At 40.4% G+C, this 12,032-nt stretch overlaps 1 protein-coding gene across 12 annotated transcripts in view; it reads left to right on the plus strand.

Moving 5' to 3' along the window:
- Window positions 1-12,032, plus strand: part of TANC1 (tetratricopeptide repeat, ankyrin repeat and coiled-coil containing 1) — a 212,982-nt gene that overhangs the window by 182,327 nt on the left and 18,623 nt on the right. For all 12 annotated transcript variants that reach the window (XM_043524883.1, XM_043524880.1, XM_037911874.2 and 9 more), the window contains 3 exons: window positions 8,210-8,343; window positions 8,842-8,965; window positions 9,268-9,443. In XM_043524883.1, the coding sequence (XP_043380818.1) occupies window positions 8,210-8,343; window positions 8,842-8,965; window positions 9,268-9,443 (434 nt within the window). The remainder of the gene's footprint in view (window positions 1-8,209; window positions 8,344-8,841; window positions 8,966-9,267; window positions 9,444-12,032) is intronic.

Here is a 12,032-nt window from a genome sequence, read left to right on the forward strand (position 1 = left end):
GTGGACCTGCTGAAAGCCCTTTGGCAACCCCCTGATTCCCTTTCCACCACCTCAAAAAGAGGTGAAAGGAAGTACTTTGTGCACACCCAGGGTTATGAGTTCCTTTATGCTCATCCCTCCTTCTCCCCCGGATCCCTGGTGGTGTCTGTGGCCAACGAGAAGGAGAGGCAGGGTCTGCAAGTGGTGACTTCTAAGGCAAAAGACTCCAAGAAACTGGACCTTTTTATTAGTTTACCTTACTAGGGGGCTGCACCTTAGGATCTACTGGGCAGATACGACTTCAACATGTGGGACTCCATGTTGAAGTTCAAGGTCTCGCTTTCTAAAGAGACTAGGCAGTAGTTCTCCTCAATGGTGGAAAGGGGAAGTCGCTAGCCAAGGCTTCCTTGCAAGCTGCCCTGGATGCAGCGGATTTGGCAGCCAGGTCCACGGCCTCCACCACGCGGTGGCCATGCATAGAAGTTCATGGCTTCAGTCTCCTGCAAGAGGTCCAGCAAACCCTTCATTACCTCCCCTTTGATGGTGCATTGCTCTTTTCAGAGCAGACTGACATGAAGCTCCATGGACTGAAGGACTCCAGAGTGACCCTCAAGTCCCTGGGATTGTATACGCCAGAGACTTCAAGAATGCACATCAGGCCTAAGCAGTCTTCCTGGTACTCCGCCGTGCTGTCCCGTCGAAACTCACAGAGGAGATGGAGCAGGGGTTTTAAAAGCAGACCGCCACCCCCTTCTACCTCGGCATCAATGTCTGCCCTATCCAGACATCCAGGGGCTCTAAGCAGGCTTTTTGATGGGATGCTTGCGGACGTTGTACCAGGTCCCGTGTTTCCAGATTCTGTTTCCCCTTTATTTTTGGACTGCCTGTCCCACTTCATCATGGCATGGCCCCATATCACCATGGAATGTTGGGTGCTGAGCATGGTGAAAATGAGATATACCCTCCAACTATTTTTTTCCAGGCCTGTACTCTACATTTGCAGAATGCTGTTTGCTGTTTTAGAAATCCACATCAGTGCTGTTTGATTGATAAGAACATCATTGGGAGGCCTGCTACAGAGGTATTTGAACAGTCTCACAGTTTTCCAAAAGCATCTCTGTATGAAGATAGATGGGTATGTAGGGGGTTTGGAAGATGTAGGCTGAAACATTACCCACTTTGTAATAAGACTGATCAAAAGCCTGTAATTCGTGGCAGCTGTGGCAAACATTTCAGTTACATATGCTGCAGTTCAGTCTGAATCGTCTGAGTGCATTGTCTTCAGCATACAAGAACTTGTAGATGAGAACTTCAAGAGATAGTTAATTCTCTTGATTAGAGGAAAATAATTCCTTGTAACACAGTGAAGGGGAGATAAATATTTTAGTTCTTATTTTATTTTTTGTTATGTTTATGTGCCAAATCTAAGAATGCGTCCGTACACTTGTACCATGGTTATTGATAGCAAGAGAACTCAGGACTTTCAGTACCAAAAACACAAACCTGTCCGCCAATCACTAAAGGAGAGGGAGACATGTTCATATACACTTAGCCAGTGTTATTACAGTATGCTTATTCAACTAAGTGTACTTTTCTTTTTCATTAAATGTAGTTTGTATATTTTTTTTTATAATGGTTTAATGTGTCTTAGAATAGTTAACATATGTAAGATCCACTTATTTGAAGGCCTGCTGCACTAGCACTAATCACCTCCTAATTTTTTTGTTTGTTTAAGAAATATTAATTAGAATGGTATCTTGTCCAAAATGGGAATCCAGTCAGGTGATAGGTATGTGGGGATCTGATGGAGTGGAAGGTGGGGTGGAATGGCAGTGAGGGGAAGCTAAGTGGGAACATGTCCTAGGTTTCTTCTCTCAATTCCTCTTTTTCTCACCTTGAAAAAGGTAAAGGGCCCTTTCATGCTGTTGCTCTGTCTTCCCAGTCTCTCTTCTGTCCACACTCTTTCCCTTTGGGCCTCACATCTGTCTCTTTATCCTGTATTTATATGTCTGCAATCTCTCCCCCCCCCCCCCCATACTTTTCTCTTTCAACCTTCTGGAAACTCTCTGCAAGCACCTATGTACTCTGTACCCTTTGACTTCCCCAGCTGGTATCTCTGCCTCTTTTTCTTTGCATTGCAGTTTAGTATCTTAAACCACCTGATATGTCTAAAAGCGTATTGGCAACCTGAGAATCTTATTACAATATTGTCCAGTTTGTATTTTGTGATGGACTAGGCATTTTAAGTTGCCATATTGCTGTAGTTCTATTTAACACTGTAGACGTACACAGCTTTTAACAGTCTGCAAAATATGCAAAACAGAAAACCCAGTTCGTGCCTTGAAGAGTTTACAGTCTAAGCACATAAGATTGCTTAGTGTCAAATCAATAAAATATCTCTCTATATATTTTGAGTGCCCTAAAGCATGAGGAACTGTGCGCTTATCAGTTCTTACATTTCAAAATGGATTAACCTCTTAGAACATTTTGATCATGTCATCCTTTGATTTAGTTAATTAATTCTCCTATACCTGCAATGCAAGGAATTTATCTTATGGAGATGGTTAAATTAAATGAAGAGTTTAGTGACAAACCAGTTGGGAGTTAATCAGCTGAGTAAAACTATAGGGTGGCTGTGTAAGCAGTCTGGATTTGAAGGATTTTATTCTAATCACAGCTAAAGAGCTACAGCTGCTACATGTCTTTATAAAAATAGACTTAAATAGCAGTTAATTTTGTAAGAACCCTGGGCACAGTTCGTGTAATGCAGTTCATGAGTGTCTAAGAAGAGGTCCTGACCTTTGCACACTAGTGTGTGAGACCTGAAATTTCTCAGTGTAAATTGAGACAGAAATGGTGTGCCTTCATTCACTAATCACAAACGTATGCCCAAAAGTGGGATAGTGTGTGGCAGCCTGTAATCTGAAGGACTCGTTTTAGTGAAGCGATATTACCGATCAGATTAGGCTGCAAATTTGTTTTAGCATTATTTTTTAGAACCAGCGAGAGAACTCAGGACTTCCTGTATCAATGTAAAATATTTTATAACCTGTTGAACATATCTTTCAGATTCTAAATAGCTACTGTATGTTTTTCTTTTATTCACTGCTGTCTCTGTTTAAAATTAGATTTGGAAAAGCATTTGTGCCCCATTGCAAAATCTGTGACCTTCTGTATAAATTTCAGCAGAAGGCTGGCAAATGGAAATAAAACTTTATGATCCTTCAGTATTTCAAAAAGAGTTGAAAATAAGTATAATAAAAAATGTGAAACTAAATGACTTCTCATGTGACTCTATCACTTTTAGTTTTCAGCTCAATATGTAAAGTGTGGATTTAAAACGTGGTAGTGTGGATTCATAAGGTGAGAATTGATCACAAGCATCAGAGAATGAAATTCAGTAAATGTTTTAATAATGAGATTGGAATAAAAGCCGAAAATGAACAATAATGGAGGGACATATAGTTATCACTTGTGCCACTCTACCAATAAAAGGCTGAAAATATTAATGTCAATTAATTTGTCAATCTCTTCTTAAAGAAGGCTCTAGGATTGAGGTCACAGAATGTGGCATGTGGCAAACTACTGTACAAGTGGTATTTGATTGACATGACTTCTAAGAGTTGCTGATGAAAATAGCCTTAGAATATTAAATAACTTGATTTAGTACGTGACCTTGAAAATCCTTGATTGTCTGTGTGAGCAAAAAGTGGTTATTATTGCAGGGCCTTATTTCTTTTACTTCAGACATGCTCACACAATATAAAACTAAATATAACAAAGTATCATCTCATTCTTTCTCTTGGGGTCTTCTTTTTTTATTACTTTTTAAAATCATAGACATGCAAAATCCTTAACTCACCTTGTTTCTTTTCCTTTGTAAAGGGCTCTGAGCATAGTGGCTTTTATTTTTTATATTTATATTTTTATATTTATATATCTATCTATATATATATAACTTGCAAGTATGCAGTATGATTTAGGTAGAGATCTATATTTAAAACTAAGTTTTGATTTTAACACCCAGTAAAAACAGAAGATTTAGATTTGAAATGTTTTTACTCTGATCAAATTCACATCTTTTTGCAAAATGTCAACTCAGATTTTGAACCATAATGCAAAATGTCATTGCTTTTTGGTGTTTGTCCTTTAACGTAAAATTATTCAGCAAAATTTTTTAGTATTGTATAAATATTTGTATTTTTCATATAAATCATTGTGCCATTAAGGTAATTTTATCCTATCTTCATTTTTTTATTTTATCTTAAAACCAAAAGGGACGCCAGTAATGCCAATCTGAGTTTCTAAGTGAAATACATTTTGTGGGGATTTTTCTGTAGTATGTTTAATCACCAGCTCTGTTTCATTCTGCCCTTTGCATGTGTAGTAGGAGATAGAGCTTTTTTCTGTCAGAACTAAATAGGATTTTGTTAGGATAGAAATTTTCCACATCACATAAATCCACTGTAACTGCCATCCTCATCTCTGAAAAGTGCTGAGGATTGAATATGTATGGGCACTAAATTATTCACTTATCTTTAGAGGTTAAGTGAGAGGTGTCTTTGGGCTGGAGTTGAGTCACATCGGGGAGTGCATATGTTCTGTTTTTGTTTTCTGGTTAAATGACAACCTTAGAAAATGAAGGCCTCCAACCTGGCACCTTTTCACATCAGCACTATAAGAAGATTTTGAAATGCATTATAAATATGTATTAGTAATATACTTGCATCATCAGCTGGATCAAACTTAATTCTAATTGCTTACTTGAAATTTAAAGAGCAAAATTATTTTTTTCCAACTTTTGGTAAGGGGAAGAGGGATAATTGCTTGTGGGATGAAGCAAATTAGCCAATATTTATATTACAATAGCGTACAGGGGCCTGGTTATTATTGGGGTCTCATTGTGCTTGTACAAACACAAAGACTGACATGCACCAAAGAAGACAAGCAACATATAAAGGATGGTGGGAGAGGGAGGCCTTCAACTATATATTTTTTAATAACAGAATAATATATTTGTATAGTTTTGTAATTAATGACTTTCCTGGAGGCCCCTCAGCTTAGGCAACATACAGTGGCTGATTTTTTAAAACTTTTTTATATATAGTTATCATGGCAGAAGTGGGTCTTGAGGAAGGAATCTGAAGAGCGAAAAGAGTACTAGTAATCCAGATCAGTTTGGAATGGGGCGGGCAGATTTCCCGTACACAAAGCTGGCATCACTGGCAAAGAAGAGAGATGGGGAGGGTCAAGGGCAACATGAAATAAAAATGGATTCTTAAGAGTGGTGTAGTGTGAATGAATGGCTTAAGTTAGGAGACGAGGTTTTAAGTGGATATCGTGGAAGAGGGGGAGATAGTAGAGGGATTCAGAGAGACTGATTATGTGGTGAGAGTAATGTGCAAGGACATGTCAGCTGAAAGCAGATTCTTGGTCAAGATATAAACCTCTGAAAATGAATTTACAAAGGAAATACAAGAAAGCCCCTTAGAAGTGTCATTAAAGCTGAGGTAATGAAACATATTGAAAAACAGTCCTAGTGTTGAAAACTGTAAATATTTTTATGCATATACTTACATATAAAGTTCGTTTAGGAAGCATTTTTTTGTAGGCTGTGAAAGTCTGCATGTACCTGTTATGATGATTAAAACAAATCATGCTCTCAAGACAAATGGTGATCTTTACAGGATAAAATTCCAGAGTCAAAGTCCAACACACAACTGTGTGCTTCAGTAGGTATTATTGGCATCTTAAGGAAACTTGAATGACCTTGAAATACAATGTTAAATGGTTTTTGTATCAGACATGTTGGATAGTGCACTTGGTGGCAGCCATTTATAATCATGTTTTCATATAGATTTCCAAACTTTGTGTCTGTCTTGTTTCAGACCAAAAAAAAATAAAAAAAAAATCCTTTTTTCCGTCCCAATTACTTTCCATCTAACATCGTTGGCTGTAGACCAAAGATCTGCCAGATTATTAGTTTTCCTTCAGCCTAATGGGTTGCTCTCATATTTTCCATTCTGCATCAGTTGCTTGTTTAGCTGCTCATTTAAATTCTTTCCTTTTTTTATTAAGGCAGAGTGGGTTGAGCTTTTGCAGAGTACATTAGGCAGATCAGAGGTGGTCTTTTCAGTAGAATACTCGGAATTCCTGAACATAGTTTTGCCATGATATTGTTTGTTTTAGCTTGCTGTAGTGCTATTCTTTAGTCTTGCTTGTGGCCGAATATGGTACGCTTTAGACATGTTGTTGCTATAACTTCAGAGTTACACCCTGAACTTGAGCTGGAAGTGACAGTGAGATAAATGTGAAGTCTGTTTTTAAAAAGGTGGTTTTGTTTGCTTTTTTAGTAACTCGACAGTTCTATCTGTACATTGGAGATCTTCAAGAAGAACTGTCAAATTGTTTAGACCAAAACATTTGGTCTGATTTTAAAATAGGTATCTGTAAACTGGAGGGGTGGGTATGTAGGTCAGATGTTTTAAAAATTAAAAACAGATTTACTACATCCTGCAGTGATTGTACTTTTATTACTTTTCGGCACCTTTGTGCAAGTTTTTAAATACTGTATTTAAATATTTTCTAATTGAAAATTATTTTTAAACAAGGAAAAGAAATGCACTATTTTTTCACTGAGCAACTGAACAAAGTGTGCATTAACTCTTTATGCTGGATTTAGATAGAAGCACTATGTGTGATGGTGAATCATTTGCTGGTTTTAGCTGAAGTTAGCTAAGAAGCACTATTTCCAGAACAGTGCTTACATCACTGGTGATTCTGGTACAAAGAATTCAACAACAACAAAACCTGTTAATTTCAAGCTTCATTTAAAACACACAAAAAAGCTGATGTGTGCCAAATGGAAGAGAGCAAAATCATGATGGGAAAATATTTTATTTTCAAGCTTCAAAGAGTGTCACAGTGGAAGTGAAAAAGCATAATAAACCATGGGAAAATATGATTGAGTTGTTTAAATGATAGCCTACCTGCAAAACTATTCTTTTTAAAGTCATGATGCTGACAGGGATTACAAACTCTATAGCTCCCTATAGATAGGAATTATCTGCCTCAATATAAACCATGAACAATGCATGCAAATGTACAGTGATGCTCACCTTATCTATGCCTGTAATAAAGGTCCTAGCAACAGTTTTGTAATTATGCTGCTTGTACTCACATGCTACCATGTTGTGTAAGGATGATCAATCACAAAGGCACATGCATGTGCCCACAGAATGTTTTAATCCAGTGCCAAATTGCTGTTCAGTGCACCTGTTTATTTGGATTCTGTGCATAGACCAGCCAATGCTCTAATGATCTATCACACCAATATCAGTCCAAAGTTGCAAGGAGGTTGCAATCTAGTAGAAATCAAGAGTTGAGAATATTGTAATCTTTTGTACTATTCTAAAATATTTTTAACAAGAGACTAGCTAGAATGTTAACATGCATTGGCAAAAGTCATTTGAAGCCTAAAACAAATATGGTCAAGTTAAGAATCAAAACCCTTATTAGAGAGGTAGTGTAACTTTTCCCATGCAGTCTGCTGCAGAAATAGACAAAACAGCTTTAACTCATCCATCAGGAAGAAACCCAGTTATATGAGACATACAAACTTCCTGGGAAATGTTGACTATCTGCTGCTTAGTGGTTGCAATAAATAGTGGTGCTGTCAGTCAATGAATAAGCAACATTCTGAGAAGCTGTGATAGTCCTGGGATTCACTAACAGGACCATCAGCTCTATAAACCTCCGAGAGACGCATGGTCCAGTAGATTTCAACTCACCTATCTTAATAAAATGATTAACCTAAAATGAAATATAATGGACCTATCAAATTGGTTGATCTAACTGTTTTGTTCTGTCCATAAACACTCTTCTATGCAAGCTATGTACATGATTTAATCAGTGGGTTTGAGACTTAGCTTTTCCTCAGTCATAGTATACTTCAGTGCTTTAACTTCCCATCTTAGTTCTGCTCTTCCTGATGCTCTGTAGAAAACACAGAGTTGCCTTTATAAATGTGGGGTGGGGGGGATTAAAAAAAAAAGTCAGTGAAAAAGTTTGAATAATTGAATCTGGAGACAATTTGATAAGAATGCTGTGAATACTGCACAGAGGTGGTATTAGTTGAAAAACTTGCTCTTTTTTCCTCCATAAGAGGCTGTGTTTACCAAAGCTAAAAGAAGTTTGTGAATAAGAAATAACTTCTTTTGACTTTCTTTAGCCCTGACAGCTGCTGCAGGAAGAGGGAAATTGGAAGTATGCGAGTTACTGCTTGAACATGGAGCTGTTGTGACAAGAGCCAACAGGAGGGGAATCCCTCCACTTTTCTGTGCAGTGCGGCAGGGACATTGGCAGGTGTGACAAATGCTCATGAATAAAATGAATGATTATGGGAGATGTTTCCTGAATTTTAAAATTCTTTCTCCATCTTTATGCATGTAATAAATTGGTGCAAGTGTTCAGACATACTTAGTTCCCAAGGAAAACCTCACCACTTGAGTTATTTAAGATGGGACAAAGCACTTGAAATTACTGCATCATTCTGAACTAGAAAATTGTGCTCCCTAAACTGGGAGCAGAGGCAGCATAGGAGCTATTATGCTGGTGCTGTACTAATGGAAGATCAACCTGTTATGGGGGGATTCTCCCCTGGCCTGCTACACTTGGTGGTGTGTTGCAACATGGCACAAAGCGGCCCTAGCAGAGTGGAAAATACTAGACTTAGAACTGCAAACTGTTGGAGTTTTAAATTCATCATGAATTATCAGACAGAATATAAATAACACATTATACATCCCATTAGTGCATTTCTAAAAATTAAACTGCTTATCTAAGTTTGAATTGTGTTTTCAGATTGCTAAACTTCTGTTAGAGCACGGATCTGATGTGAATTTAAGTGACAAGCAAGGCAGGACACCACTTATGGTGGCTTCTAGCGAAGGACACTTGAGCACTGTGGAATTTCTGCTTTCCAAAGGTAAAATCAATAATTGTACAATTGCATGAGGGATTTTTCTGTCTATTTAATTACAGGTACACAAGTTAGATAATTTTTCAGCATCAAGTACTTTGATTGTTTTCAGTCATATCTTCTTTGCAAACGGTATGCCGGACTATACAATAAGGTTTATTTTATTGTAGCTTTTGATGTAGATTAGAGGACGTGAAAGGGTTTTTTTATTACTCATATTTTGAAGTTCACATCAAATTTTGGTTTTAATTTTAAAAGTTAAACATGGAACTTTAATTTTTAAAAAAACCATTTGCATTTTATTTCAGGTGCAGCCATTTCATCCCTGGATAAAGAGGGGCTGACAGCACTCAGTTGGGCCTGCCTAAAGGGCCATAGGGGAGTGGTTCAATATTTGGTTGAAAAAGGTGCAACAATAGATCAGATGGACAAGAATGGACGAACACCCTTGGATCTGGCAGCTTTTTATGGAGATTCTGATATTGTAAGTAAGGTTAATTTGTAGAAAATCCTCTAAGCCCACTTTAAACTTTCACAGTCTGAATTGGAATCTGTCAATCAAAATGTTAATGGAAGAAGTGTAGGCAAATAGTTAAGAAGGAAGTGAAGCCTCTTTACTTACATCATTTAGACCTGGACACTAGTGCAGGTGTTTATGCAGAAAAAACATTTTCCAACAGATTTTTAGTACCTAGATAATTGTACTAGAAATTCAGTGTTCTTCAAGTAGTGTCCCTATAGATGCTCCGCTTGAGGTGCATATATGCTTCATGAGCCCTTGGTCAGAGATTTTCTGTAATAGCCCTCCTTGTCCCACACATCAAGGCTACATAAGGATGCATGGGTGAACCGTCCTCAGTTCCTTCTCAGCTGTCTCAGCCTGAGATGGAGTCTTAGCATGTCCACCTTGAGCATGTGTCAGCTATCTTATATACAGTTTATACTGTAGTTTGTTTAGTATTAGTTATAATTAGAGAGAGGATTGTTTTGTTATTTTCTCTCTCTCCCTAAGGGAGCCTTATTCTCCTGACAGGGCTCCCTCTCCTGATGAGAGACTGTATCTGTTAGCGACAGCCGCTCTGTGTCCATTGCTTGGGGAAGTCCCATGTCTCCCGGAAGTGCAACTTTTGCCTGGCCCTAAAATCCAGGGCAAGGAAGAACAGGGAGATTAAGCTGAGACTGCTAATGGTAGAATGCTCCCTTTGACCAACTTCTGAGGGTACATCTACGCTTAAAACGCTACAGCGGCACAGCTGCAGCTGTGCTGCTGTAGCACTTCAGTATAGACACTCACTAGTTATGGAGGGGCTCATCTGTTGCTGTCTTTAATCCACCTCATCAAGAAGCAGTAGGTAGGTTGATGGAAGAGTTCTTCTGCTGACCTGGCACTGTCTGTACTGGGAGTTAGGTCAGCATAGCTACGTCTGTCAGGGTATGTTTTTTTCACACCCCTGAGAGATGTAGCTGTGTTAATGTAAGTTTTCAGCATAGACGATCCCTGAGTCAGGTCAGGAAACCCAACCCCACCTGTGCCTCTGTCTTTGGACAGATCCAGTGCCCTTTAGACCTTGGTTGCAGGCTTCCCCTAAGAAAGGAGGCTTTTGGAGACTTCAGGGAAGGTTCCAGAAAGAGGACTCTTACCTTAAGGAGCCAGCTCCTAAAAGACCCAGGTCCCCTGCGAGATGTATGGTCTTGGAAACCTCTACCTCTTGGCTCAGTACAGTAGAGGCAAAGGACTCCTCCTCTGGGACTGGCAGGGCTGGAAAGTCCAACAGCTCGAAGGAGAGAGACGGCTCTGACAGGGCCTCTGTACCGTCTTCAAGGGACAAGGAGAGCAATCATGCTGCACATCTGTCATGGATTCTGTAACCTCTGTGACTTTTGCAACGGCTGGTGCGGCTGACTCCAGGGCTGCCTGAGCACTCAGGCAGCCCGTGGGCCAGCAGCATCCACGGTTTGGATGTGGGAGGGGGCTCAGGGCTGAGGCAGGGGTTTGGGATGCGGGGTGGCTCTTACCTTGGGGGTGTCCCTGCAGCTCCTAGGCAGAAGGGTCGGGGGCTCTGCGTGCTGCCCGTGCCTTCCAGCACTGCTGCTGCAGCTCGCATTGGCTGCAGTTCCAGGCCATTGGGAGCTGCAGAACCGGCACTCGTGGCGGGGGACATGCTGCTGCTCCGGGGAGCTGCACAGAGCTAGGCAGGGGGCCTGCCAACCCTCCCTGACCCCCAGCACCAGTGAGGGTCCGAGGCCACGCGCCGCCACCTGCCTTCCCCCAGCACCAGCGGGGTTCCCGGACAAACCCCACCACCCCCAGCACCTGTTGTGCCCCTGGGCTGGTTCCGCCCCCCTGAGCACTCCTGGCCTAAGTTTTAGTTAGGGGTATATAGTACAAGTCACGGACAGGTCACAGGCTGTGAATTTTTGTTTACTGCCTGTGACCTGTCCATGACTTTTACTAAAAATACGCATGACTAAAATGTAGCCTTAATCATAAGCACTCTGGACTGGCACCATCTGGCGTAGCCCCGCTGTCAGTACCTATCCATTCAGCATCCTTAGTACTGAGCAAGCCCGGGTGCCAACACATCAGCACCTGCACTGGTACTGCCCCAATCAGCTTTACAGTCTGCTTCAGCTACTGCGTCAATACCAATCCCTTTCTTGGTACCACAAGAATTCTGATACGCTAAGGACCTGTCTGTAACTGACTAAATGAAGTCCCTGCTTCTCATGGGTACTGAGTATCTCTTGGTTCTGACACCCCGATCTCCAGATCACCATCGTCCTCTGGTACTCAAGGACTCTCAACCTTTTCTGTGTGTGCTCCCCCATTGGAGGAGATTGACGAGGATGAAGAAGACTTCCAGTCAGTCTCTTCTATTTCTGTATAAGGTTCTCCGACATAGCCTTATAGGAACCCATTCTTTGACGGTCATAAGGAAGATCATTATGCTTGGCAACGAGGATGGTGGAACCAACCCTGGATGCCACCTGCACTTCCATATGTCCCCGCTCCCCATGACTACATTGAGATCCCGGGCTGCTTATTGGCAGCAATTCACAACAGGTGCTGTCT

This window comes from Chelonia mydas, chromosome 11 (assembly GCF_015237465.2).
Source record: "Chelonia mydas isolate rCheMyd1 chromosome 11, rCheMyd1.pri.v2, whole genome shotgun sequence".
Classification (NCBI taxonomy): Eukaryota; Metazoa; Chordata; order Testudines; family Cheloniidae; genus Chelonia; species Chelonia mydas.